This window comes from Panthera onca, chromosome D1 (genome assembly GCF_046562875.1).
Source record: "Panthera onca isolate mPanOnc1 chromosome D1, mPanOnc1 haplotype 2, whole genome shotgun sequence".
Classification (NCBI taxonomy): Eukaryota; Metazoa; Chordata; class Mammalia; order Carnivora; family Felidae; genus Panthera; species Panthera onca.
The window spans coordinates 27,157,658-27,183,662 of record NC_138348.1 but is presented as its reverse complement, the minus strand read 5'-3'; the positions used below and the strand labels follow the sequence as shown (position 1 = coordinate 27,183,662).

The 26,005-nt window shown below is 54.1% G+C and overlaps 2 protein-coding genes across 3 annotated transcripts in view; one reads left to right on the top strand and one right to left on the bottom strand.

Moving 5' to 3' along the window:
• The window catches only part of NAT10 (N-acetyltransferase 10), a 38,823-nt gene extending 26,929 nt beyond the window's left edge, over positions 1-11,894 (top strand). For both annotated transcript variants that reach the window (XM_060606319.3, XM_060606320.3), the window contains exons 19-29: positions 404-520; positions 1,320-1,453; positions 1,666-1,714; positions 5,006-5,102; positions 5,181-5,291; positions 6,189-6,361; positions 6,862-6,981; positions 7,347-7,445; positions 7,816-7,889; positions 8,792-8,875; positions 11,083-11,894. In XM_060606319.3, coding sequence (XP_060462302.1) covers positions 404-520; positions 1,320-1,453; positions 1,666-1,714; positions 5,006-5,102; positions 5,181-5,291; positions 6,189-6,361; positions 6,862-6,981; positions 7,347-7,445; positions 7,816-7,889; positions 8,792-8,875; positions 11,083-11,194 — 1,170 coding nt within the window. In that variant the 3' untranslated portion in view covers positions 11,195-11,894. The remainder of the gene's footprint in view (positions 1-403; positions 521-1,319; positions 1,454-1,665; positions 1,715-5,005; positions 5,103-5,180; positions 5,292-6,188; positions 6,362-6,861; positions 6,982-7,346; positions 7,446-7,815; positions 7,890-8,791; positions 8,876-11,082) is intronic.
• Positions 11,895-15,867: 3,973 nt separating this feature from the next.
• The window catches only part of ABTB2 (ankyrin repeat and BTB domain containing 2), a 174,706-nt gene continuing 164,568 nt past the window's right edge, over positions 15,868-26,005 (bottom strand). The window contains exons 11-17 of the mRNA XM_078433369.2: positions 25,459-25,637; positions 24,968-25,073; positions 24,638-24,740; positions 24,035-24,125; positions 19,705-19,773; positions 18,958-19,071; positions 15,868-17,609 (exon numbers count right to left, since the gene is read on the bottom strand). Coding sequence (XP_078289495.1) covers positions 17,412-17,609; positions 18,958-19,071; positions 19,705-19,773; positions 24,035-24,125; positions 24,638-24,740; positions 24,968-25,073; positions 25,459-25,637 — 860 coding nt within the window. The 3' untranslated portion in view covers positions 15,868-17,411. The remainder of the gene's footprint in view (positions 17,610-18,957; positions 19,072-19,704; positions 19,774-24,034; positions 24,126-24,637; positions 24,741-24,967; positions 25,074-25,458; positions 25,638-26,005) is intronic.

The window sequence follows — 26,005 nt, the reverse complement described above, 5'->3', positions numbered from 1 at the left end:
TTAGAGCCTGGAGCCTGCTTCATATTCTGTGTCTCCCTCTCTCTCTGCCCCTCCCCCGCTCACACTCTCTCACTCTCAAAAAATAAACAATAAAAAAAAAAAAAAGAAATCCCCACTGAGGAGTCCGTTGTGGAGACATCAGTTTGGGGCGTGCTAGTCTGTGGATCAGAGAGCCCAGCCAGCCATCCTCAGGCTCAGGCTAGATGGTGTGAGAGTGAGGGTCATAGCATGCTCACTTTTAAGGGTCTCTCTTTGGACCTCTTTGAGGGGTTTCATTAATTCTCTTTGCCAAGTGTACTGTGACTCAGAGTGAAGGCTTTCTGGAAGAAGTTCAGGGACGTAGAGGTGATTTAGATTGAGAACATTCTCTTCCTTGTCTGTCTCCCTCCATGTTTGCTCACAGATGGGCTACGGCAGCCGAGCTCTGCAGCTGCTGCAGATGTACTTTGAGGGCAGATTCCCTTGTCTCGAGGAAAAGGTCCTTGAGACGTCACAAGAAATTCGTACCGTCAGCAGTGAGGTAAGCATCTTTTGGCCGAACTCCTTGTTCCTGGAGGATAGTTCTCAGGAGCATCTAGAACTGTCCAGTGGTCTGGGCTGTCTGAGCACCAGCAGATTTCCTTCTGTTTTGGAGAAGCTCTTGCTTCTCCAGCTGCCACTGGAGTTGAGAACCTTGGATCAGCATTATCAGCATCACCTGGAAACCTATTTTAAAAATGCCGGTTTTTAAGCCCTGCCCCCAGTCATGCTGACTCAGAGGGTCAGGAGTGGGGCCCAGCGGTTTGTGTCTCAGCTCCTAGGTAATGCCGCTGCGTGCTCCAGCTTACAGCCGCTGAGCACCGAGCCGGGTCTAAGGGAAGTTGTGTCTTTCTTGGTAAGGTGATAAACGCCAGGAACTGTGATGGCTTCTCACACACGTTCACTTGATTTTCACAGTAGCCCGTTCAGGAGGTGGGGAAAGGCCTTATATTTAAGGTCCGGCTTAGCGGTTTGTTACTTCCGAAGTCCCAGACCCATCTGATGACAGAACTGGATCTTCGGAACCCCACCTCTGTCTCTCTTTAAATCACGTGGCTGTTTTCCTGAATTCTGAGTTTGGAGCGGTGTGGTTTCATGCATGTCCAGGTGCTTGGTATACTTGGAAATGATCACTGGACTGAGTGGTGTGCCTCTATTTTAAAATCCAGGGAACAGAGAAATCTGTCCCAGTTTTTACTGTCTTTAGGTCAGAGCCTGGTATGGTAGCGGTGCTTGGGAATGTTACTAAGCTTCCTCTCCCTTTACTGGGTGGACTGTGTTCTCTTCCTGGCATCCTGTAGGCTGTCAGCTTGTTGGAAGAGGTCATCACTCCCCGGAAGGACTTGCCTCCCTTACTCCTCAAACTGAATGAGAGGCCTGCTGAGCGCTTGGATTACCTGGGTGTGTCCTATGGCTTGACCCCCAGGCTCCTCAAGTAAGGGTCTGCCTGCTCTTTCTCTTTCACATCACCCCGTGGCCTTGGTGTCCTGAAAATGAGCGTTCTGTGGACTGGGTTTGCCTTTCCAGCTGGTGTGTTTGTCGGTTCCGTTGACCACTCCCCCACCCCTGCCCAGCCCTTCCCGTCTTCATCTGCCGGCCAGTCTCAGAAGGTGCGCACAGTGACCTGCTCTTTTTGTGTGTTGGCAGGTTCTGGAAGCGAGCTGGGTTTGTTCCTGTGTATCTGAGACAGACCCCGGTGAGTGAGGTGGAGGAGGGGTGTGGGTTTGGAGTTACAGGTGGTGACAGGTCTGTCCTTATATGGAGCCCAGGTGCCTCTTGCTATGCTCTGGGCACGTGTGCCCTGCCTCCAAGAGGTTTATTCTGATGGACACCAAAACAGCCATCGCCACTTCAAGGCCATGCGATCACACACTTCGCTCCCCCACTGTGTGGTGCACACTCGGTGTGTACCTGGCTTTGTGCTTGATTGTAAAATGGCAGAAGTGCGTGTGGACTCGTTCGTCAAATTCTGGAATCCTGCAGCCTGGGGGCCTCCTAGAATTTGTGAAAAGTGTAACAGTGTCTTTAGGACAGGCTTGCAGATGCGCAGCCTCAGGTATGTGAAGGAGGGATGTGATTACGTGGATGACCAAGCCATGGAGGATTATTATGGAAGGGAGAGAGTTACTGGGAGTTCATTAAAAAAAAAATCTAGCACCTGCAATGAGTAAGGTAAGCCACAAAACTTATTTTCTAATGGGTAGAATTAGGCAACAAGAAAGTGAAGAAATGAGAAGTTTTTTAGGTTACGCTATGTGCCGTGAAGAAAAAATTGGAAGTGTAGCGTACTGAGTGGTCAGGCTTCTGAGGGGTGGCCTTTCCAACTGGACCCTGAGCATAATGCACTAGCCACATGGACGGTCCTAGAGAAAAAGGTGTTTCTATTTTTATTATTTTTTTTTGTTTTTAAATTTAGAGAGCCTGCAAGTGAGTGGGGGAGGGGCAGAGAGAGCAGGGAGAGAATCCCAAGCAGGCTCCTTGCTGTCAGCGCAGAGCCGGATGCGGGACTTGATCTTACAAACTGTGAGATCATGACCTGAGCTGAAATCAAGAGCTGGATGCTTAATTGACTGAGCCGCCCAGGCACCCTGAAAAATATGTTTCTAAGCAACAAGTGCAGGGCCTGAGGTGGAAGTGAATCGGTGATTTGAAAGCGACAGAAGAAGGTTGGCGTGCGTCATTGGCTGGGGACTCTGTTTTCTTCCCTCCAGTTGGAGGAAGGTGTTCAGGAGCTGTGGCTGCTGTGTAGACAGTGGATGGTGGTGGCCCAAGAGTGGAGGCGAGGATGTGGGTGGACGAGAGATGGGGTGTGGGCTGAGGAGGAAGCAGTGAAGATGGAGAGAAGTGGCCGAGGCTGGGCATGTTTGGGGGTGACACTGACTAGAACTGAAGGATTGGATTGCAAGATGAGCGAACCAAAAGAATGGAGGATATGGGGCGCCTGGGTGGCTCAGTCGGTTGAGCGTCCGACTTCGGCTCAGGTCATGATCTCACGGTCCGTGGGTTTGAGCCCCGCGTCAGGCTCTGTGCTGACACCTCAGAGCCTGGAGCCTGCTTCAGATTCTGTGTCTCCCTCTCTCTGACCCTCCCCTGTTCATGCTCTGTCTCTTCCTGTCTCAAAAATAAATAAAACATTTAAAAAAAAAATCGAGGATAATTCTTAGGTTTCTGGCTTGAGAGTCAGTAAGAAACTGGGAGATGGAGGTGTTATTTGCCGAGAAGAGCCGCCGGGGGAGGGACAGGTTGAGGTGACAGTGGAATGCCCTGGCACAGTGGGAGATGCTTGTCAGATGCCCGATGGGGACAGAGACAAGCGGTGGCCTGCAGGAGTCTGGCACTCCAGGTAGAGGTTGGGGCTGGAGATGGACACTTGGGAGCGTATTCTCAAGAGAATATACTCCCCGGGGTCAAGGACTTTGTTTTCTTCACAGCTGTAACCCCAGCACTTAATATCATCTACCACGTGTGGTATCGTGTTCGGTAAATACTTTTCAGTGAATGAGTACGTTTTAAAAGTTATCGAAAGCTTGGACTGAAAGTCGACTGAGGGTGCGTCCTGGACTGTCCAGCCTTTGGAGGAATGAGTCAGGAGAGGGCAGAGTGGCCTTGAGGTGGAGGAGAAAGTTGGGGAGCGTGTCAGAAGCCAGGATTAACCAGTGTTTCAAGAAAGGGACTTAGTGGCTTTCGGAGAGCAAGTAAGCTGAGGACAAATAAATGGTCAATGGACAGTGGTGATTAGAAGGAAGGCAGCTCCTGGAGAGCTCAGGGCTCATCCTAACTGGAGAGAATGCAAAGTGAGGAAATAGATGATTCATATGGGAAGTAAAAGGGGCAGAGAAACAAGGTAGCTGCAGGGAGACTGGCATTCAGGGGAGTTTATCTGGTGGGAGATTCTAGAACATGGTTGTTTGCTGCAGGGTATGATTCTGTAGAGATCACACAAATCATAGTACAGGTGACGGGCTGGTTGCAGACCTCGAGGCAGGGGGAGTAGGACCCTGGGTGCAGGGGGTGAGGTGGCCACCTCATCTTTCACAGCAACAGGGAAGGCAGAGAGTTTGGGCACAGAAGGTGTGGGTCAGTTGGTTGGGTTGGTGCTGGGAGGACGAAGTTCTGTTTTCCCAGATGGGAGGCTGAGAGAAGGGGTGTTGGAGGTTTGATTGTTTTGGAGTGCACAAAGCCCCCAGTTTCCACGGGCGGTGCCCATTTGAGAGTTTAAAGTGGGCCTGGTGAAGACCACTGGGTGTTCGGCTGCTTCTGTGTGGGCAGAGCAGCTCCCAGGTGGGCTGGGTCCTTGTCAGTGAGTGGGGCTGAGGCTGGGCTTAAATTTGCTGGTCGGCTGTGAGGTTTGTGCAGACCATTGAGTTCAGCACAGACCACGGTTTATCCCTGTGCTCTTGTGCGGTGTGCCACTCATTTGTGACATGGTGTGGGTATTTTGCTATGTGAGTGCTCTTTGGTCAAAATCCAGTAGATGTTTCTATTATGTGGGGTTTGTGGTTGTTATGTAATAAAAACGTAAAGACCTATGTTCACTATTTTAGCACCTAGAGAAACTTGCATTTGCAAGCTGGTTGCCAATATGGGAACTCTAGGTTTGGGGCAGGGAGTTTTGTTGTAAGTTACCCAAAACCTGTTGATTGGATCATGTGGAGTTTAAGCTGTAATGACTCAGAGTTCAGAATCTGACCTGATGGCGTGCGAGTGGCTCACTTCCATGGGTCTGGAGCAGACCTTGTGCTCGGATGATCTGAACCGCTCTGCTCCACTCCTGCGGCACCTGCTAGGAAGTCACAGAACCGAGGGGCCTCTGAAAGCTGTTATGCAGGAATTGAGGCTTTGTGGACGTGCAGGCAGTGCGTGGGGGGCTCTCCTAGCTGAGAGGAAGGAGACGCCTCTGGAAGCGCTGTGTCTTCCTGCCCTTCAACAATGACAGCTTCTTCAGAAAAGGGTGTTCTTGGTACCAAGTAGGCATTTGTGTTTCCAGAATGACCTGACTGGAGAACACTCGTGCATCATGCTGAAGACACTGACTGATGAGGATGAGGCTGACCAGGGAGCCTGGCTCCCGGCCTTTTGGAAAGGTAAATTAGAGTAGAAGGGAGACAGGTGACAGGCAGGCGGCCCCCAGACCTCTGACTCTGTGTGGTTGTCCTCCACAGACTTCCGAAGGCGGTTCCTAGCCCTGCTGTCCTACCAGTTCGGCACCTTTTCGCCTCCCCTGGCTCTGAACATCATTCAGAATAGGAACATCGGGAAGCCAGCACAGCCAGGTGAGCCTCGAGGACTGGCGCAGAGGGCTGGTAGTGGCTTGGTTTTGTGGAGGCAGGAGGTGGGCGTGGTGGTCCAGGAAGGCTGGCTTAAGAATTGAGAGATGGGCCCCCGGCCTGCATCTCCTGCTGACCCCCCTTCCCGCCCTTGTCCTAGTTGGCCCCGCTCTGCCTTAGGGGCACCTGCGCCCACAATACTTTCCATGTTTGTAACAAGACTTTGGGTGTCAAATAAGTTCATATAGCTAGTTAATTGTGGAACTTGATTTAAATTCTGTGAGCTAGGGTAACCAGCTCAATTCTAAGGCTCAGTGTCCTCATTCATGAAATTTGTAATAAGAATATGTACTCCTTCTCCTGTGGCTGACACATGGGAAATGCTTTGGACATGTAAATTCCGTTGGAATACTTAAAATATTAAAAAGTGTAATGGGTCATTAGTATTAATAGCTGTAGTTTTTTTCTGCTGCTGGGTATGTGTGTGCACCTTTCCTTTTTTCTTTTTTTTTTTGCCAATTATATTTTAATGGAAAAATCTGTTTTCCTCAAACTGGGCAGAGCATACACACTTTCTGTGAAGCTGGGTCCTGAGGAGAAGTGGCAAAGTGGGGAAGGAGTGTTGTGCTCCTCTATCCCTGGGACGCTGGAGCCTTTCCTTGGTCTGATGGGCTGGCGTGGAACTCTGAGCAAGGGTGACATGCCAACCGTCCGCCCTCCCTGCGTGGCTTGAGGCTGCCTGCCCTTGGCAAGAGAAAGGTCAGGGCTGGCCCAGAGGAAGCCCTGTGGAGGAGCAGCTGTTAGGGCGCCACCAGGGGACCGCTTTGTGTTACTTGGGAACCCCATCAGGCCTTGCAAGGACGTCCGGCTGCTCTAACGTGTCTGGCTCTGTTGCTTGGACAGCACTGTGCCGGGCCGAACTGGAAGCCCTCTTCCTCCCCTATGACCTGAAGAGGCTGGAGATGTACTCACGGAACATGGTGGACTATCATCTCATCATGGACCTGATCCCGGCCGTCTCCCGGATGTATTTCCTAAACCAGCTGGGGGACCTGTCCCTGTCTGCGGCCCAGTCAGTAGGTTATCTGCTGCTTGTGTGCCCATTCAGTTGGATGCTCTGATGTAATTTTGTGCATTTGATTCCTTACGGTTCTGATCGGTGGGTAGTGTTCTCCCCGTTTTACAGGTGGGGGGGCACTTGGGCTCTGAAGTTGACTCATGTGCCTGGCCATACAGTCAGAGGAAGAGCTGCAGTTTGAACTCACATTCTTCCCACCCCACCATATTGCCTTGATTCTAACTCTACCTTAGCAGAGGTTCAAGGGCACTGTGTAATTTAAAATGCAGCTGTGAAGCAGCTGTTTGTCAGGATAATCAGTTTGGGGATTTCAGGAGGAGGAAGCATTTCTTGGTGGTTTCAGTAACACGGTGAAAGAGAAGATGCCAGAACAGACCATACCAGTCGATATTTTGTGGCAGATAGCTTTGGTCAAAAGAAAGTGACTGGTTCTCCGTGCCCTTTTAATGGGTAAGGGCCTGTCCTAGTGGCCACTCCAGCAGATTTTCCATCCTCCAGGCTCTTCTCTTAGGCATTGGCCTCCAGCACAAGTCTGTGGATCAGCTGGAAAAGGAGATTGAGCTGCCCTCAGGCCAGTTGATGGGACTTTTCAACCGGATCATCCGCAAAGTGGTGAAGGTAATGTCATCTGAAGGCAGGGTTTTGATCTGTTTCAGATAATTCAACAAACTCACTCCCTGCCCTAAAACAAATAGATGTTAACGTTTGGCCGTATTTGTTGCAGATCTTCTCACTCACTCACTCACTCACTCTCGCTCTCACACGAAGAAATAGGGGCCTTCGGCTCTATATGGAATGTTCCTGTGCTTTCTCCCAGGGGCGGCACCACTGTTAGGAATTTGCTATCTTCCAGTCTGTGTTTTTCTACTCTTACCATGAAGGGGTGCACTCTTGCCCATGTGAAGTGTGTGCTAAGTGACTCGGTAGCGAGTGACGGGGTCCCAGCTGCCGCTCCGCTTCATCTCTCGGCCGTTGTCTTGCAGCTATTTAATGAAGTGCAGGAGAGGGCCATTGAGGAGCAGATGGCGGCAGTGAAGGATGTGGTTATGGAGCCCACGATGAAGACCCTCAGTGATGACCTGGTAGGACCCGCTGAAAGCGTGGGAATGTTGGAGGCGCACCCGTCGCCCTGGGGGGAGAGTCCTCCGCCCTGACGCAGCAGAGTCCCCCTGGCCTGCGTGTGCTCACGCTCTCACTCCCCAACGTGCGATGCCCCCCCGAGTGCATGCGTGCAGGCGGTCCAGCACTGCTACTGACAGCTTGTTTGTCCTTTCAGGCTTTTGCAAACACATATTTGATATTCTTTTAGTAAGAGCTGCCTCTGATGGCGGGGGAGGGGGTGAACCGAGGAGAAGGAGCTATCTGCTCTCATAGTGATACCGTGCCCTCTTTTTCTGTCATTTGTCCTCTGCTCGGCTCTGATCTGCTCTGTCTCTGGGGCTTTGACTGCAGGATGAAGCAGCAAAGGAATTCCAGGAGAAACACAAGAAAGAAGTGGGGAAGCTGAAGAACATGGACCTCTCTCAGTAAGGCCCCCGCACTGCTCATGGGGAGTGGAGGCTCCGCCTTGGCCTTGAGGACCCTGGGGGACCTGTCTGCAGCTCCCTTCTGATCCACATTCGGGTGCCCTGGCAGCTGTCACATGGCACCATTTTAGAAGCCAAACAGCTAAAACCTCTCTAAGTCACTCTGCGTATTTTGAGGATTTTCCCTCAGGTCCCCAGGGAGGGGTGCTAATTGATCAACATCCATTTTCAATGGCTGCTTTTCTCTGTTTGGCTTTTACATGTAAACTTGATTCAAGAAAGGATTCTACTGCCTACAAATAAACCAAAACCCCTTGTTCTAGAACCCTCTGTGAACTAGGACTCCTAGTCCCCCTGAGCTTCAGCTGTAATGGTGTCATCCGCTCTGTGGGTTGATGTAAATGAAGTTTCTAGAATTAGTGGCCTCTGAGCTTCGTTGACCTGTAGCCCCCTGACTGAGTCCTTTAGAAATGGTGGTTGTTGGACACATGAGATGGAGGACCCTGGAGGTCCCTGGGCAGGGTTTTGAGCTCTGCCCTCAATTCACAGTATCAAAACCCTGACTTGCTGGGGCTGCTGGCTTGAGAGAGGTGGGGCGAGGTGGGGCAGGGAGGCACGATTCCGGGGCCTGTGGGCACCATGCCTCTTGAGGTGGGAGTGAGCAAGATGCTTGTGGGGCCATAGGAGGCTCCCCCTGCTGGACAGTTAGTGAGAGTATGACTCCTGGCAGGCCCTGTGGCCCTCCTTGCTCCCATGAAGCTCCCTAGTGTGCAAGTGCCCCTTCCCTCTGCCGTTCACGCTGGTGCGGCTGGCCGGGCCTTTGTGATGGGCCATGTCTGCTGAGAATGTTGTCACTATCTTCTTTTGAGCAGGCTTTGAGATTTTCCTTTTTTTTTTTTTAGATACATAATCCGTGGAGATGATGAAGAATGGAATGAAGTTTTGAACAAAGCTGGGGAGAATGCCTCCATTGTCAGCCTGAAGAGGTGAGGGCCCAACAGACTTCTGGCAGGAGAGGCTTTCTGGTCTCTCAGCTCCTCTAGTGACTTTCATTAGGAAATAGGTCAAAGCAAAAGCTTTGAGGGACGAAATCACTACTCTTTCCTTGAGGGTAGCTCCTTTGGTATCGTGTTTCCTACAGACGAGGCAGGGCCATGGGGCTCTTGTGGGCATCAGTGTGGTGTCTTGTGCACCCTCACAACGGCGGTGGCTGCTTTATTACCAGCACTGCTCTAAAAATGAAGTGACCGAGGCTCCAGGGTGTTAAGTAACTTCCCAAGAAGCATCCAGCCAGTAAGAGGCTGAGCCGGGGTCAGGACCAGGTGTGTCCACTGCTGAGGCTGGAGTTTTACCTGCTGTATTCCCCTTGCTTGAAGCTGGTGATTCCCCAAGTCTTGGGTCTTAGAGTTCCTTTGCATCATAAAAATTGAGGGCCCCCAAAGGACTTTTGTTTATGAGGGTTATATTTATCAATATTTTCCATGTTAGAAGTAAACTGAGATGTTAAAAAATTCATCCAGAATTAACAATCATGGACTCATTATGGTTTTGTTGTTTAGAAAAATAGCCTTTGCCCACAAAAATCTTAAGAGTGGCATTGTTGTACATTTACATTTTGCAAACGCTGTCTGGGTTAATAGACAGCATCTGACTCCTCTGCTTCTGCGTTCATTCTGGTGCCATCGCACACCTCGTAGCTTCTGGAAGACTGGACAGCTGTGAGAGTGAAAGTGAGGGGCAGACAGTGTGTTTGTATTGTTGTGAAAACAGTTTCCCCCTTGGGGCCCACCTGGAAGAGTTGGGGATCCCAGGAGGCCCTGCTTGAAAACCTCCCCCTCCAGCTGCTTCTCTGCAGAGGGGGGCATTTGTAGATCATGGCTTCTCGGGCTTGAACCTGTATTGGAGTTCCTGGGGAGGAGAATGAGGTTTCCCCTGCCCTCGGCCTCTGGAGATGAACTTCCACAGCTGGTTTGGGGTTAGTGGGGAGGTGAGTTCTTGGCGTTGCCATAGGATAGGTTCCCTTGAGGGATAGATTTGGAAAGAAGTAGTCTTGTGACTTTAGGAACTATAGATCCCAGAAATCAGATACTGTCTCCTACAGTCTCCATAAAGTTACTGTGGCATTTTGAAGGTTCCAGCAGTGCTGCCAGCCTCAATCCCCGGATGCTCTCAGATGTGGCACGAGAGCTCACTGTCATCGTGTCCTAGTTTCTGGTTTGGCCAGGATAGCAGATGACGCACAGGGCCTGTGATGGCTCTGGCCTTGAGCATGGTGGCTTTGACTGGAACAAAAGGCTGGGGCGTGTGCTTGGTGTGGACCCCGCTCGTTCCGCGTCCCTCGGAGCTTGGCTTTTCCTGCCATTTGGCTGTGTCACTGCTGGTGAGGAGCCTCCTGCTTTCACTGGCCTCTGTGGCAGATCTGCTTGAAGTTCTCTGAATCAGTTCTACTCTTGGAGATAAAAACACTGATACCTATCATCGTATTCTTTGAGGCCTTGCTTTTCTTTTTTGAGAGGTCATTTCGTTCAGGTGATGGTAGTGGTCTGTGGATGGAACTGTTTGCTCTCTCGTCATAGGGAGGTGTTTGTTCCTAGGACGAAATGCCACTGGAGAGAATCTTTAACCTGCAAAAGGGAAGGAAGGTGGTAGTCCTTTGCCGAATGACTCTGGTACTAAGCTGTCAGCGAGGCCGCCCCGGGCCAGCTGAAACGTGTAACCTGAGTTCCTACTCCTTTCGGTTTCTCTCTCATTTAGGAAAAATAAAATACTACCACGCTGGAAAGTATTACAGGGTGTTCTTGGGAGAGTCCTGCTTTGTATTAGAGACTATCCACAGGGTCCGTGGGATAATATGTCTGCTTTTGAGTGGTGGGAGGGGAGAATGAACAGCAATCCAAAGGGAATTCAGATTTCAGGTGTTAAGAGAGATTTATTTCTCCAAGGAAGAGCCCGGTCAGGGCAGGAACTGGTCGGCATGTTCCCCCCAGCACAGTGTCTGGCGTGCAGGTAGCCTTGCAGAGAACATTTCTGTCTCATTAATGTTTCAGATGGTGAAAACCCGTTTTCAGACAAAGCAAAGCAAGCCTGAAGCAAAGCAGTCTGAAAGATGTTACAGATCTGTGCATATTTCATTTTCTCTTTCTATTTGTGGGTTTTTTTTTTTGTTTGTTTGTTTGTTTTTTTGTCTCTCTAGTGACAAGAAAAGGAAGCTGGAAGCCAAACAAGAACCCAAACAGAACAAAAAGTTGAAGAAAAACAGAGACATGAAGAATAGAAAAGATACGAAACTGAAGTGGAAGAAATAGGAAGGTGGGCATCCGTGGCTGACGCATAAGGAGAGGAGTCTGACGTGCTGAGCTGTCTCTGGCTGGACCGGGTGGCGGCCTGGATGTTAAAAGCCACGAAGTCCCCATCAGACCCAGAAGCTGCTCAGGAGTTCAGTCCGTGGGCCAAGCTTGGCTTAAGGCGACATCCCTTCTGTGCTGGTCCGCTTAGAACTGGACGGTTGGACAAACCTCTGGTGCTGCTAGAGGGCCTGCCTCCCCTCCCCCTGTCCAGGTCTTTTTTCCCCCCATAAGTTCACACTTTGCTCTGGGCCCAACTGTTTTGGCCCCTTCCCACCTGTTGGAAGCCACGCTGACTCTTGTCCCTTCTCAGACATTAAATGCACAGCCTTCTGGTGATGCTCAGGAGGCCCCTAATGGAGCCCTGGGCCTCTCGTCGTGGCCTAGAGCAGCAGGAGCTCTGGTCCAACCACGTGGCCGCGGCAGGTCATTGTTCTGTGCGCTGGGCTTTGCTCTGCCGTGAAGCATTCCTCTCTTGGCTCCGCAGGCCTGCTGCCCTGTGTCCCTGGAAAGCTTGAGCTCTTCATTTAGGAAAAGACTATGACATTGAGTCCCCAGATCTGTTATTTCATCTATTTGGGAAAAAATGTGCAAGACCATTTTGCTAGCAGGGGTGAGGGAGGGATAGAGAATCTATTTTTAATAAATAACAAGCTAGAAAGACCAACCGCCTGTGGGTGCTCATTGACCCCGTGTGGGTGGGAGTGGTGCCTTGCCTTGTTTCTCCTGGTGGGGCTTGGCTGCCCGGTAATCTCCGGAAGGAGTTGGTACCGAGGCCGAGGGCGAGCAGGGGCCAGGGCTTACCGACCCAAAAGCCTTTGGGAGAGTGGCCGGCACCCACTGTGCTCACTGTGGTCCCTCTGAGGGACATGCTGTGGTTCCGGGAAGCTAGCTAGCTGTGCGTTTCCTCCAAGCTTCTGTCAGGTCATCGGGTCCCTTCTGTTGGGTACAGGAATTGTGTGGTGACTTCACGCATACTTTGGTATGCTGTTTCACGGTATCTACTTTCTGGTTCTAAACCCAGTACTGTGTATTGAAACCTTGACCTTGAGGGCCTCTGCTGGTTTCTGTAGGATTGTTCCTTATCCCTGTCACTGAGGGTGAGAAATGCTCAAGGTGGAAGTCGGCTCAGTCGTGCTCTTGTTCTGATCTGCTCTCTCCCTGTGCCCTGCGGCTCCCTGGCTGCGTCAGCCTCGAGCTTTGGTTACCGATCCTCCTCAGATTTTCATAGAACTTAAAAGGACTGGTCTTCCATGAGTCCAAAGACCCTTTCCTCAGCCCTGGTGTGTAATCCAGCTTCCTGTAAGGCGAACTTCTGGACCAAGAGGATTAAATGTACACCTCCCAGGACTCACACCCACAGCAAGGAGAGCAAATTCGGCCTGGACTGGTGACCCCTGCACCTTGCCTACATAGGTTTAGGGGTCTTTCGTCTCCTGGATCCACAGGTTCCTGTCCACAGACCCCCTGTTAGGCCAGCAGGAGAGTTCACTGAGAGGGGCAACGAGAATTTTTGATCCGCTTGTTTTTCAGGTGAGTGCCTGAGCCTATCTTCCAAAGGATTTTCTTAGGAGAGTGACTTTTTTTTTTTTATATGAAATTTATTGTCAAATTGGTTTCCATACAACACCCAGTGCTCATCCCAAAAGATGCCCTCTTCAATACCCATCACCTCCCCTCCCCTCCCTCCCAACCCCCATCCACCCTCAGTTCTCAGTTTTTAAGAGTCTCTTATGCTTTGGCTCTCTCCCACTCTAACCTCTTTTTTTTTTTCCTTCCCCTCCCCCATGGGTTTCTGTTAAGTTTCTCAGAGAGTGACTTAAAATCAAAGTCGGAATTCCAGTGGTCAGAGCTGGATGGTTTCTTAAAACTATTGTCTTAAGCCATGTCTTCCCATGCGTATGGGGGCCCAGATCGGCCGAGCCCTTGCATGGCACCTCCCACCCCGAAGCCTGGCTTATGCTCTGCTCCAGGATGCAGGGAGAGGTGCTCTGAGGTCACACCTCCTGGCTGCAACACTGTTCTGCCCTGAGCCCCACTGTGACCTTGGGCACGCCGCTTTCCCTCCACCTGCTGTCCGGGCCCACATCTGTGAGACGCAAGTGGTAATGACCATTCCCACCTCCTGCACCGTTGTGAGGAGCGAGTGGAGCTGAGTGTGAAGAGCGGACAGTGGGGCCTGGTGTATGGCAAGTGCTCTAGAAGTCTCTGGGTTGTGTGGCCTGCATCTGCATAACTAGGGGAGCTGCTCAGTGACACGCAAGCTTAGTAAGACTTAGTAAGACTGGCTTTGTTCTAAAACAACCTAAGCTGAAGAACCCCACTTGGGAGGCAGGAGATGATGCACTTTGTGGTCAGACCTGTCCGTTTCTGTGGCTTGCAACAAGGTCATTCTTCTCGGAGACAGCCTTCCCCTTTGCACACAAAGAGGAAGTGAACATTGTGCCTTGGCCCTTTTATTTGCAAAGGGTATATTCTTAAACAGGTCCCTGCACTTTGAGATTGTGATCTTGGGTTCCCCTCCAAACTTGAAAAAGCACACCTCCCCCAGACCTCACCATCTGGCCCCCAGACAGTGACATCTGTAAAGCTAGGCTGTCTCAGGAAATCTCATTGGTGAAATGAATTCAGATAGGCTGGCTAGGAATGCTGTCACCAGGACGGGAATGGGGCTGAAGAAGCCTGAACAAAGAAGATTCCTAAATGGTCTCCATCCTCCTGAGCTGGGAGGGGGTTAATGCTGGCCTAGTGCTTCCACTGCTCATCTGGCCCCGGCAGTCCCCAAGGACTCCAGAGTGACCGGGAGGTGGACACAAAGGGGTTGTTGAGATGGGGGGGAGGGGAGAAAATAAGTGATCATCACCTTGGAAAAATGTAGACTCATTATCTGAGGGCCTTTAACACCAGCAGCCAGTTTGCAGGCCTGGAGGAGGGGCGGGGCTGCAATCCCTCTGGCCTGAATGGGAGGGTCAGACATCAGCCTTGGAAGAAGCGGATGCCCCTTTCTGTGAACAGGTTGGTTAAAGGGGAAATGTCCTGTGGATTTTGCAGCGGGTGGGGTGGCGGGAAAGGGAAGGCCTGAGGGTCTCCTACGGGGCTGTAGGTGGTTCAGCTGAGGAAAAAGTTTCCATGCTCTTGGTGTCTGGCTGTCATCGGGCAATGAGCAGAGAGCAAAGGAAAGGGAAGAGCAGGAGCAGGAATGCGGGGGACCCTCACGTCTGGAGGAGTTTCCTGTGGGGACGAGGCCCAGGCTCCAGATGCCGAGTGCCAGCCTCTTCTTGCCTGCAGGGTGGCTGGAGAATGCAGTCCCACTGTACGGAACTGACGCGCTCGGCCCCTTGTTTCCCAGGGACTCCCGTGAAGAAGTTCACCTTCCTCTCCTCCAGCCTGCCTTTGGCTGCTGTTGGCTGAAGCGGACAGCTGGAGGAGAGAGGCCCCCGTGCTCTGGAGCGGTGGCCCCGAGGAGGCGGCCCAGCCACCAGGGGTAAGGTCACTTCTAGCCCCGATTTCTGTGATTGAAGCGCTTCCTTAGTGTGCTCTGCTACACGTAGGTTCAAAGGGGACCCATCCCTCCCTAACGTGGCCTTCTCTTTGACCTGCCCCGGAAAGAGAAAATGGCTGAGCTCCCTGGGTACTCGACGGAGGTGCATCCTACAGGGGGGAAGGAGGGGAGAGACTTGTGGGGAAGGTGGACACAGACACCTGAAGGGTAGTTACTGCAGATGGCAAGTGCCAGGCAGGGACAACCCCCGTCCTCCCTCACAAGGGCCTCTGCCCAGAATGATGGCGCCAAGGGGTGCACCTCCTCTCTGTGGCCCCCAGAGGGCGCTGTGGGCCCACGCAGTCCTCTCACCACCGGTGCCAGGGCCCCACGCCCCCACGCCGCAAAGCTGGTCATCAGGCCTTTCGCAGACCAACCCCAACTGACCCCATGAGGTCTTCATGTTGTCCCCCAACTCCTGAGTTCTGGCCTATCAGTTACTGAACCACAGCACTTGGGTCCATGTTTCTAGTGACCTTAGAAATTTTTTTTTCCTGCGTCAGGTACCAAACATTTTTAAAAAACCTTTATTTCTGCCTGGACTTTGTACCTAAAACAAACTACAGCTGGTCCCAGAAGACCTCTGGACCCCAGTCGCCAGCTTACTGTTCTCCCTCTATTACCAGGTGGAAAACACCCTGCCTCCACCTTGCTGGGCCACACAGACTTAGACTGTCCAAAGTTTGCAAACAACTGTTAACCCCAACAACAGCTCCCACGTGAGGGCCGTGGGGGTGGTGTGGGCTCAGGGGAGACCAGAAAAGCCCCTGCAGCCATCGTATTCCTATCTGTGGGCTCCAGTCCCTCCACACAAACACCTTTTCCGTCCTGATCAATGGCACATGTACTCAACACACGGGAATGATTTTCTCTTATCAGCTACTTCATTTGATGGAAGAGGAACACCAGAGCCCGGTGTTGGGGGACGGATGGAGACTCAGGTCCTGGGTGAGGTGAGTAGGGGGTAGCCTCAACCCGGCTGTTGGCAGGAAGCCTAAGTAACCAGAGAATTAGCTCTGGGTTCTCTTCCTGGTCCTAAATGGGCTCTTCTCCAGCTTTGAGCAACCCTCTATCAGGAGTGATGAGGCCAAGGTCATTGTTAACAAGTGTTTATTGTTAATAAAACCATGATACATTTACAATAAGTGACAACATTAATGTATAGTTACAGTATCATACAATATTACAGCAATAAAATAACGCCTATTCCTTTGTACATCCAGCTCAAGCAGCTAGTCGAAAATATTTTCCAAGATTGCAAGCCCCCAGGGGCTTTTCAAGGTAACCAAAGTAACACCTCCTTAAGTGCCCAGGGCTTTTGGTGAATAAATAGTTTCTAAGGTGCAGCCAGACAGCCTGAAGAAGGCTACACCCGGAGCAAGCTGTCCGGAATGCTCCCCCAGTGTCTGGTCCATAAATATGACAAGTGTCCAGCCCGATACTGCCCCTCCACCTAGGGAAGCCCGGGGCCTACAGCAGGCCTGGAGCAGGTAGGTGAGAAGCAGCAGGCCTTCTCCCACCCCTTCCCTCCCACCACTGCCCCACCCTTTCTACCCCCAGGACTGCAGTTCCCAGTGAGAGGTGCCCCCTCTCCAGCCCAAGTCGGAGGACTCAGCCAGGGGTACATTTAGGGGTCTGCTTCCTGAGCCCACAGAGGCAGCCTAAATCTAGGCTTGGGGTTTCAGAATGGGCCCCTAAAAACAGCAGCAGCATGGGCTGAGGGCCCCGGACTCCTCCATGCCACCCTGTGCTTAGACTGAAAGCTCTGAAGGCATCAGTTGGGGAACTGCCCTACCACTAACCGAGCAGGTTTGTGGTCCCCAAAGGAGGGCCTCTGTCGGCCTAGACACCAAAGAGAATAGGACTGAGTGACCCTCTGTGTGGGGATCTTCAGGCCCCCTGGAGGCTCACATCAAGCCTTTGAAGGCACAGCCTTGAGGAATAAGTTCAGGGATTTGGACAGCCTTTCTGACGTGATGTTGAGAAAAAAATACCAGCTTCTGCATGAAGTGGCCTGAGGCCCAGAGTATACATTCTCTACATTCATCAGGATGCCTGTACCTCCAGGAGCCCCAGCTGGGACCGTCCGAGCTTATGGAGGCGTGGGGACTGCGGGTAGTTAGCTTCTGACCGTGCCTTCCAGGCCCTATTTCAAGCGGGAAGAATCAGGATCAGCCATAGATCTCCAGGAGGGGAGCACAAGAGGGTGAGTACACGGCAACCCTCAAGGTGCAAACGGTATGGGGGTTGCAAGTGGGGGAAGGGCCACCTTTTGACCTTGTCTGCCCATAGCTAGTCAAGCAGACACAGCTCGGGGGCAGAGGGTTGAAGGTGGGGCTGCCCAGTGACAGGAGGGCTCAGAGCACATCTACCTGCGCAAGGACGGATCACCACCAGAGGGGAGGTCTGGGGAAAGAGGGGGAAACTGAGTCCCATGAGCCTGGCTCCAGGAGGGCCTCAGCCAGCGCCCCGGCCCCCTCCATGGGGCAACGACCCATCCACAGACCCTGGCTACATACTCGTTCAGACGGCCCGGAAGCACTTGCTCCCAGCCTTTCACACCCGCTGGGATGCGTAGAGACAGAGCCCTGGCCCAGAGGGGGCTGGGTGTGCCGACCTGCTGTGCGCCCAGCCCCCTCACACCCGGGAGGTGATGTAGACGGAGTGCACGCGCTCGGCCAGGGTACTCTGCAGGTCCTGCAGCGGGTCCAGGCCCTGCACTTTGCTGTTGCGGCCGTAGATGAGCTGCCGGAAGGAGTCCTGCTCAAGCAGGGCCTTCATGTGCTTGAGGAAGAAGCCTTCACAGAACAGGGCCAGTTCAGGGGCATTGTGGATCTGTGGGGGGCGGGGGGGGGGGTGACACCCACAACCTTAGCATGACTCCGGCACAGCCCCACCCGAAACCACCCTCCACCCTCCCCCAAATATTACCCATGGGCCAAGGCCCAGCACAAGCCTTGGCCCCACCCTGACCTGGACTCCGTCCATAAGCATCACCTCCGGGTTGGACTAATCTGGGCTCAAATCCCAGCTGTACCACCAGAAACATCACTTGTTCTTGGCCCCAGCGTTTTCTTTGCCTACTTCCCACTGCTGCCATCATTGAATGGCGGTCATCCTTGCTGGGGCAGAAGCTCCCTTACTAATGGCAGGGTCAGGGAGACGGCATGAGGCCTGGCACCTGAGCAAATGAGCCGGTAGGTGCTCAGTAACTATTTTAACTCCAGAAATATCAAGTGTCCGCTCCGAGCCAGGCAGTGGGCACCAGGTTCTGAGGTCCAGGTCTCTACAGTGTGCCCTTAGAGCTGATGTTCTCCTTCGGGGAGACAGAAACCAGAGGACCAAGCAAAGTAACGGCAGATGGAGGTCAGTGCTGTGAGGAAGCACGGGCAGGTGATGGCCGTGTGGCAGGGGCCTTATGGGAGACGGGGGGGAGATCAGCGGGCTTTGTGAGGTGCTCTGGAAGGTGCTTTCCTGGAGGAGGAATGGTTATCACAAGAGACCCGGGGGAGGCGGGAGCTGAGAACGAGCCAGGGCACTGGGTGAAGGGAGAGGTGGGTGGGGTGCTAGGGGCTTGGTGAAGCATGATATTTAGTCTGCAAGCAGAGGAAGCTTTGGGGGAGGGGAGGTGTTAAGTAGAGGAGTGACATGGTCCTAACGCTTTTCAAAAAGCCTGTGGACTACGGGGTGAAAGCCAAAAAGGGAGAGGCTGGGCCAGTGCCATGGTCCAGAGAGGGGGCGGGAGAGGCCCAGCGGACAGACTGTCGATGTGTTCACAAGAGCGGACCTAAATGAGGGAAACTAAAAAAGATTTACATATATATAAAGTATATAAAATTCTCATGTTTTGAGTCTAGGCACCTGAGCAGAGGGCCATGCTGTTGCTAAGGAAGGGGAAGATTCAGGAGGACAGGTTGGGGAAGAATCAGGTCAGAACCTGGGGAAGTGATGGGGCTCAGAGAAGCTCAGCCTTTTGCCCCAGGTGTCCCCAGCCTGGTGGGGCACAGCTAGAATGTGAACTGGGATCCACTTGGCTGGAAAGCTCTTCCCCGAGCTACATGCTGCTGAGCAGCGATGACCCCAGACTCCAGAGAGCATTCCTGCCCCCCTCCAGTCCTCACACTGCCCCGCAAGTACTGCCCAGCTGCCTCTGTTTCTTAGCCAGGCCCCAGCGGGTCCTCACCTTGGCGTACTTGTACGTGTTCACGGCGCTCTCCACGCTGAGGGTCTGGGAGCACAGGATCTCGCAGTGCCTCTGTAGGGCATCCAGCTGGAACAAACTGGCGGCTGACAGCAGCTGTGGGGGGGCGCGGAGGGAGGCAAAAGGCGGCCTTGGATGGGGGCAGCCAGGCCTGTGGCCCAGGCATCACGGAACAGAAAGCTGCTTTGTGCAGTGGGCCCTGTGTTCTAATCCTCGGGGCCCTGCCTGCCTCAGCAGGTCAAGTCTGAGGACGGATTTATTTCTGTTCTAGAGCACCTCGGTATTTGCTGGGACACCTTGGAAGGCACAGGATGGGTGACAGACACTGGTTGGGATTCCTGACCTCACAGAAGATCTTCAATCATAAGCTGCATGCTTTGTCTACACCACCTTCTACCCAGGCGCCTGGCCGGCAGGGGCTCTGTTTTCTAAGTGCGAGGAGGTGAGTGGGAGGCCCTGCTGCCTGCCTTTGATCCTCCTGGGCCCATTATCCCTACAGGGGAGCCTTTCCAGCCCCCACCCCCACCCCAGGCATGGCCCAGGAGGCGGTGGGCACCCAGTTCCCTGTCACAGGAAGAGAAAGGACCAGCAGGGAATCAGAAGGTCCTCGAAGAGGCCACCTCCCCTCCTTGGCTCTCCAATGCCGTGTCTCTGAGCGCGGGGTTGAGAGCCAGCAGCCGGGCATTGGGCACACCGGCTCCCACGCCCTTCCCAGCACCGGGACCTCACCTCCAGGATGTCGGAGGCTGGGATGTCCATGGCTTCTGTTCCTCCGTAGTACAAATACTGCATCATCATCTGCAGCGGGAAGAGGCCCCGCATGAACACCAAATGGCCCCGCGGCACCCACGTCCTCTGGCTTCACCAGAGTGCCGCTCTCCGCCCTGGGCCTGGCTGCGCCCTCTACCCTCTCCATGCGGATGCGTGCACATCCCCACTCACTGAAGCGGATATTTTGTGCAGTCTCTACAGGTCAGCCCCGAGACTCTCCCTCTTGATTTCCTGTATATACGACAAGCTTCCCTCTATGGGATGGTTTCACCCTGAACCTCATGACAGCCCCGTGAGCCCAGAAGGGAAGGTGCTATTCACAGATGGGGAAACTGAGGCCCCAGGAGGGAAGGCAGCATGGCTCAAGTCACTCGGGTCTTCTGACTCCCACACCAGACTCTCAGCAGCACAATGCTCATTTCTCTTCTTACCTAAATCCTAAATAGGGGCCTACCCTCAGAAGCTGCTTCCAACTTTCCCGGCTGTGCTAGAACTCCAGCGTGGAGGTGAGAGCCAGACCCTGTCTGCCCCCTGGATTTGTTCCCTTGGACAGCAAGCTCAGAGGTGGGTCGGGTCTGGTCCAGAGGTCACCTCATTGCCTGGCCCAGACCTGGGACTTGTGGGAACAGAGGGCCTGGGATATCAAATGAGGTGGCCTAGGACTGGGGAACTACATTTAATTTCACTGCGGTCTGTCACAAACTCTGCCATCACGCTGGAGCCTGGGAGGTTCCCAGTTGGAAAAAGAAAAATGATTCTCCCCGGTTGGCTGCAGAAACAGCCCCAGCAAGGAGCTGGCAAGTGTGTAAGTAAACACGGCTCCGGCCGGCACAGTCGGGCTCTGTTAGGAGCCGGCCCCCGGGCTGGAAGAGGCACCAGAGGGTCTAGGAAGCAGCCCAACCCCGGGGGAGAAGAGTGGGGAGATGGCCAGTCTGTCCAGGCCTGAGGTCAGTCCCCGGAGACTGTCCCTCCCCACAGAGTGGGGGGGCGGGGGAGGCTCCCTCGGTCTAGCAGCCCCTGCTGGAGCACAGATGGAGGTGTCTGTCCCTCCAGGAGGTGTGCACCTCAGGTGCCATCCCCTGTGCTGGGCATGGAGTGGCTGTTTGGGACGCCGGCAGGACTGCCTTGGATGATCCAGCACTGGGAGTGGAGCAGGCGGGGGGGGGGGGGGGGGGGGGGGGGGGGTGGGTGGGTAGGATCTCCTAGGCTTGTTTGCTAAGGGGTGGCCTCAGGACAGCCCCTCAGCAAGAAGGGGCCTGGGGGTGTGGGCCATGAGATGGGCTGGAATCCTGCAGCTCTCCTTCCCAGGCCCCGCGGCTTGGGAGCTGGTTCGACAAGGCCCAGCCACCTGTGGCCTGTGGATCTCCCTGAAGTCCCTTAAATGGATATTAGTCTGTGGAAGCCAGAGCTGAACCGCTCCCTGGGAACCTTGCTGCGGGAGGCAGGTGGCCAGCAGGCAGAGATGGGTTGATTGTACGCAGCCTGGCAGCCCGAGGGTCCAGACAGGCTGCTCTGGGAAAGGCCCCAGGCAGCGTCAGCTGCAGAGGGGGTGGCAGGGTCTCCTTCCGTCCTGGACCCCAGGAACCTGACTCCAGGAGGCTGCAGATACTGACGGGACAGGACTGGGGTCAGAAGCCAGGTAAGACCAGCAGGGCTGTTCCTCAAAGGCCCGGGTGGGGTCGTCGGCAGTGACCTTGGCAAGATCTAGGCTGGCCCTAACACTATAGCCGCTGACCACATCTAGCTTTTAAGTATTTGGAATAAGACTGGTCTGAATTGAGATGTCAAAAACACACTGCATTTCAAATGCTTATGTTTTACATTCTTGGTATGAAAATACAGTTGCTAATTTTTATATTGATCACATGTAATATTTTGGCTACCATGGGTTTAATATATTATTAAAATTAATTTCACTCCATCTCCTTCTGCTCTTTTATATGGCTACTAGGAAATGTTAAATTACATATGTGTCTTGCATTATCTTTCTCTTGGATGGCATAGCTCAGATCTCCTTGGGCCTGTTTCCTCCTCTAAAAAACAAACCTAATGAACCCCTTCCCCCGCCTGCCCTCATTCCCTCCCAGTGCTGTGAAAGCCAGGGAGATACTGTGGGGCTGCCCTGAAACTTTCAGCTTTGTTAGGAAACCCCGGTCCCGGATCGAAGCCCGGAAAGCAGAGGTCAGCATCTGGATGCTCCATCTGAGATGGCACTCCCCCACGTGGCAGAATTCTATAGCCAGAGAGCCCACATTTCCCAGGCCTGCGTGTGCCATGGATGTTAGACCTGATGTCCCTATTTACCCTCCCAACAGCCCCGAGAGATCGTCAAGGGCTGCTAAGGCTGCTCTGACACGGATGTCCTCCCAGGGAGCGAGAACCCCTCCGGGCTGGGCAGCCACATGGCAGTGGGCACCGTGTCCACACACGTGCCCTCCCCCTACTCTGGCCCCGGCCCTGCTGCCTCTCCTGCATTGCCCTCCCATGTCTGGTCCTGACCCCACCTCATGCCCGGACTTTGGGCTTCTTAGCCAAAGCAGTGTCTAGAGCTGCCCCTTCTCCATGTGACTTTGGAGCAAGGGATGGAAAAGAGGGAAGGAGAGACCCTCCCTCCCCAATTCTGCTGCCCGTGCCAGACCCTGGGCCTCGCCTCCACCTTATTGGTCACCAGGTCCTGTCCACCTCCCCTCACTGCACAGCCACCAGCTGCTCACCGTCATCACACAGCTGGATTTCTCAACAGCCTCCTAACCGGTCCCCTGGAGTAGTCATGACCCCTCTGGTCCCTTCCTCACCCTCCGAGTGAGCTTTGTAAATGCGAACTTGACCATTCCACACCCATAACCTAAGGTTTGAATCCTGGCTCTATCACTTCCCAGCTGTGTGACCTTGGGTAAGTTACTCAACTTCTCTGTGCCTCTGACTCTTCATCTATCAAGAGGTGATAATACACCTACACCTCCTAGGATGGTGCGTGCTATGAAGCTTAACTGATGAACACAGTCAAAGCACTTGGAGCCACGCCTGGCTAAGTGACAGTGATGGTGCTATAGGTTAAAGGTCAACCCCTTAATGCGATGGCACCCTGTGGCAGCTTCAGACTCGTTTCTGGATGTTCTTCTGAACCACTAACCAGACTGGATCAGAGGACATTTCTTGAACACACTGTGGTCTCTGCTTCTGTGTGCACAGTTCCCCCCGCCTGGGGCTCCCGATGGCTGGCTAGCTGCCCCAGTCCCTGACGGCCTCTGCAGATTTGGGTTAGATGCCCCTTTTCTGTGCTCCCAGTGCTCCCCATGCATACAGATCACTCTCTGATCGCTCTCTTGTAGTCCTGTCTCCTGGTGGAGGGGGCCCGGTCCTGTTTAGTGCCATCCCCACAGTGCCCACAGATGACGAAATGCCAAGTAAGTGGGTGAAGACAGCAGGAGGAGGAACGAGGCCATTTTAGATGGTGGCTCCCTGTGCTTCCGTGAGACTCTGACCTCTCCCGCTAGGTCACAGAGCTCTCCTGTGCAAGGCCAGGCCCCGGACCCACATACGAGCTGTCCCTGGCCTCGGTCTCAGCCCCTGGGGGGTCATCCGGGCAGCCCGGAGCCCCCCCCACACAGCCTGGAGACCTGTAGTCGCCACTTTCCCAAAAGGAGCTCTCTGCCGGGGCTCCTCCCTCCAGACTCTCTGGCCCCGACTGGCAGCCAGCCCGTGGAGTTTCCATCACACTACCTCTGATGTTCTCCAAAGTTAGGGACTGAAAGACCCGACCTGGGTCCTCCACAACCAGGACAGGCTCACCCGGCTTTTTCTGCCTGGCCTTCCTGGTTGGGGGTCTGAGGCTGGGCGGGGAGGAGCAGCCCACACCATGCTTCCCAGAGTGAGCACAACCCCCGCGTCCCACCTGCAGGAGGCAGGGGGCTGACGCCACAGGGGGGTCTGTGCTGTGCTGCGGGGAGCTCGCCCTGAGGCACAAGGGCTCATGCACGTGTGCCAGGCCTTACGTGTCTGTCATTCTGCCCATGTAGTCGTTTGGTGGTCAGAGCTCAGGACTCATGAGTGAGGCTCTGAAGCCACAAGCCCACACAGGAATGGCTACCTCTGCCTGGGAAAGGCCCAGACACTCCCACCTGACCACTGATGTAGCGAACGCAGAAGGCACCGGGGATGGAGTGGAAGATGGCGGCCAATCCCAGCTGCCTCCCAGCCCAGAAGGACAAAGCCAAGGGGCCCTGGGGGTGGGGGGAGCTCCCCCCACCCCACCCCTGAGAAGCACAAGGCACAGAGAACCACACACCTGAAAAATGTGGTACTTCATGTCGCTGATCTCAATGGTTTTGCTGCCGTTGCCATCCTGTTCTGATTTATTGGTCATCAGTGTCTTGAACCTGGAGCGAAAGGGGAGAAACAAGGCGGGTCTTGAGCATGACTTTTACTCCATCATCCTGCAGCAATGGCGCCATCCATCACCTGGCCGGTCACTGGGAGACGGGACATTTTTAAAATTACCGCAGCACTCCCAAAATGATTCTCGGCAAATGGCGTCTTACATCACCCTGGACTGACAGCCGGCCTGGGCCCCAGTGCGTCCCCACTGCCCCCCAGGGGTGACTGTGACGCCTGTGGCGGGAAAAGTGACTCTTCATTCCCAAACATTTATATTTTCTAGCGAAAGCAGGAACTCGAACAGGAATACAACCTCAGGGCTCCTCCTGGAGAGCTCTCGTCCCATCCCCTCTGTCCCTCTGTCCACACTGTCTTGTGCCCCCTGTGGGCACCCTTGTGCTGCCTGTGGGGCAGCGGGACTCCATGGTCGCGTGACCCATCTCCACGGAACAGGCTCCTCTGTCACCTGGTGTCTAATGAAGCCACTCCCACCCCTCTTCCCGATGCAGCCTACCTGTTAGAAGCCGTCACCAGCAGGACTTTATGCGCATAAAACAGCTTTCCTTCCACTAGGAAGGTCACATCTGACATCTCCTTGTTGTTCAGAAAGTGAGGATCTGTGCCCAAAAGGAGAGAAGGGAAATGACTAGGGCCCCCCCCCCCCCCCCCCCCCCGCGTGCTGGGTAAGCATTCTGAGAGGTTGGGGGATACAAAGGGGAAGAACAGAGAAACTGAGGCCCAGGGCCTTGGCGCTAGGAATGGGGAACAAGAGACAGGGAAAGATAAAGGAAGACAGACAAGGAGGGGGATCTGGAAAGGTCGGGTGGGCGGGGGCAGGCCTCACCTAGCCTGGCGGGCAGGGTCTTCCGGATCTCTGGAATGCTGGGGACCGGGCTGCTGCCATAGCAGTGCGTGAAGATGGCAGCCAGCTGCTGGGTGACGGAGTCATTCTGCGGGGCAGGGGCAGAGAGAGGGCCTGTGAGCTCGCCCGCCCGCCATGGCCGTCTGTTTATAGCTACAGACACGTCAGGCTAATTTCAAAAGTCCAGGCCTGGATTAGAGCAGCCGCTGTCTTTTATTCCTCCTGGATCTGGCTTGGCAAGAGATGCCTGTTCCTCCATCACTGAATCCCCAAATTGCTTTCCTGGCCAGGCTCCAGCCCCGACAAATCCACGGCCTGTGGCCTCGGCAGCCAGGCAGTGGGAGTCTGGGTGTGGGGGGGTGCGGGAGGGTGCCGGTGTCTGTCTGCCGTGTGTCAGTCTGCGTGTCTGCCGTCTGGGCCGGGGCCCTGGAACCCGGCAAGCTCAGGGTGGGGGCCTGCCCAATGTCACTCACTTTGCTGGTCTTGAGGATGTCGAACATGAGCTGTAAGCCCTCGGTCACCAGCTCCTCGTTGTATTCCTCCTCCTTGATGGAGCTGAAGTCCCGCAGGAGGCTCTGCACCACCGAGTACCGCGACTGGGAGAAGGAGGTCCTCAGGGACTCGATCCAGACGTGCAGCTTCCAGGGGACGCCTGGGCGCAGGCAGGGGAAGGGCAGGCCTCAGCAGAGCGGGCCCTGGACAGACCCCCCCCCCCCCCCCCCCCCGCTTTCTCGGCAGGCTCTCCCGCACTGTGCCCCCTCCGGTCCCCTAGCATCCTGCCCTGTCCCCTCATGCTGAGTGGCTCTCTCCGAAGCCAGCTGTAAAGAGCTTCCTTTTGGCCTGACAGGCTTGCTGAGGTCAGGGGGATTTCAGGTTCTCATCAGATGAGGGAGAGCCGGCCGGAGTGCCAGGAACGTGCACGGCTCAGCCTGAGGCCACGCCAGTCCCACCGTCTCTGGGGCCCTGGAACTACTTACTGGGAAGACCTATTAATTATGAGGGATGGCCAGGTGGACTCGG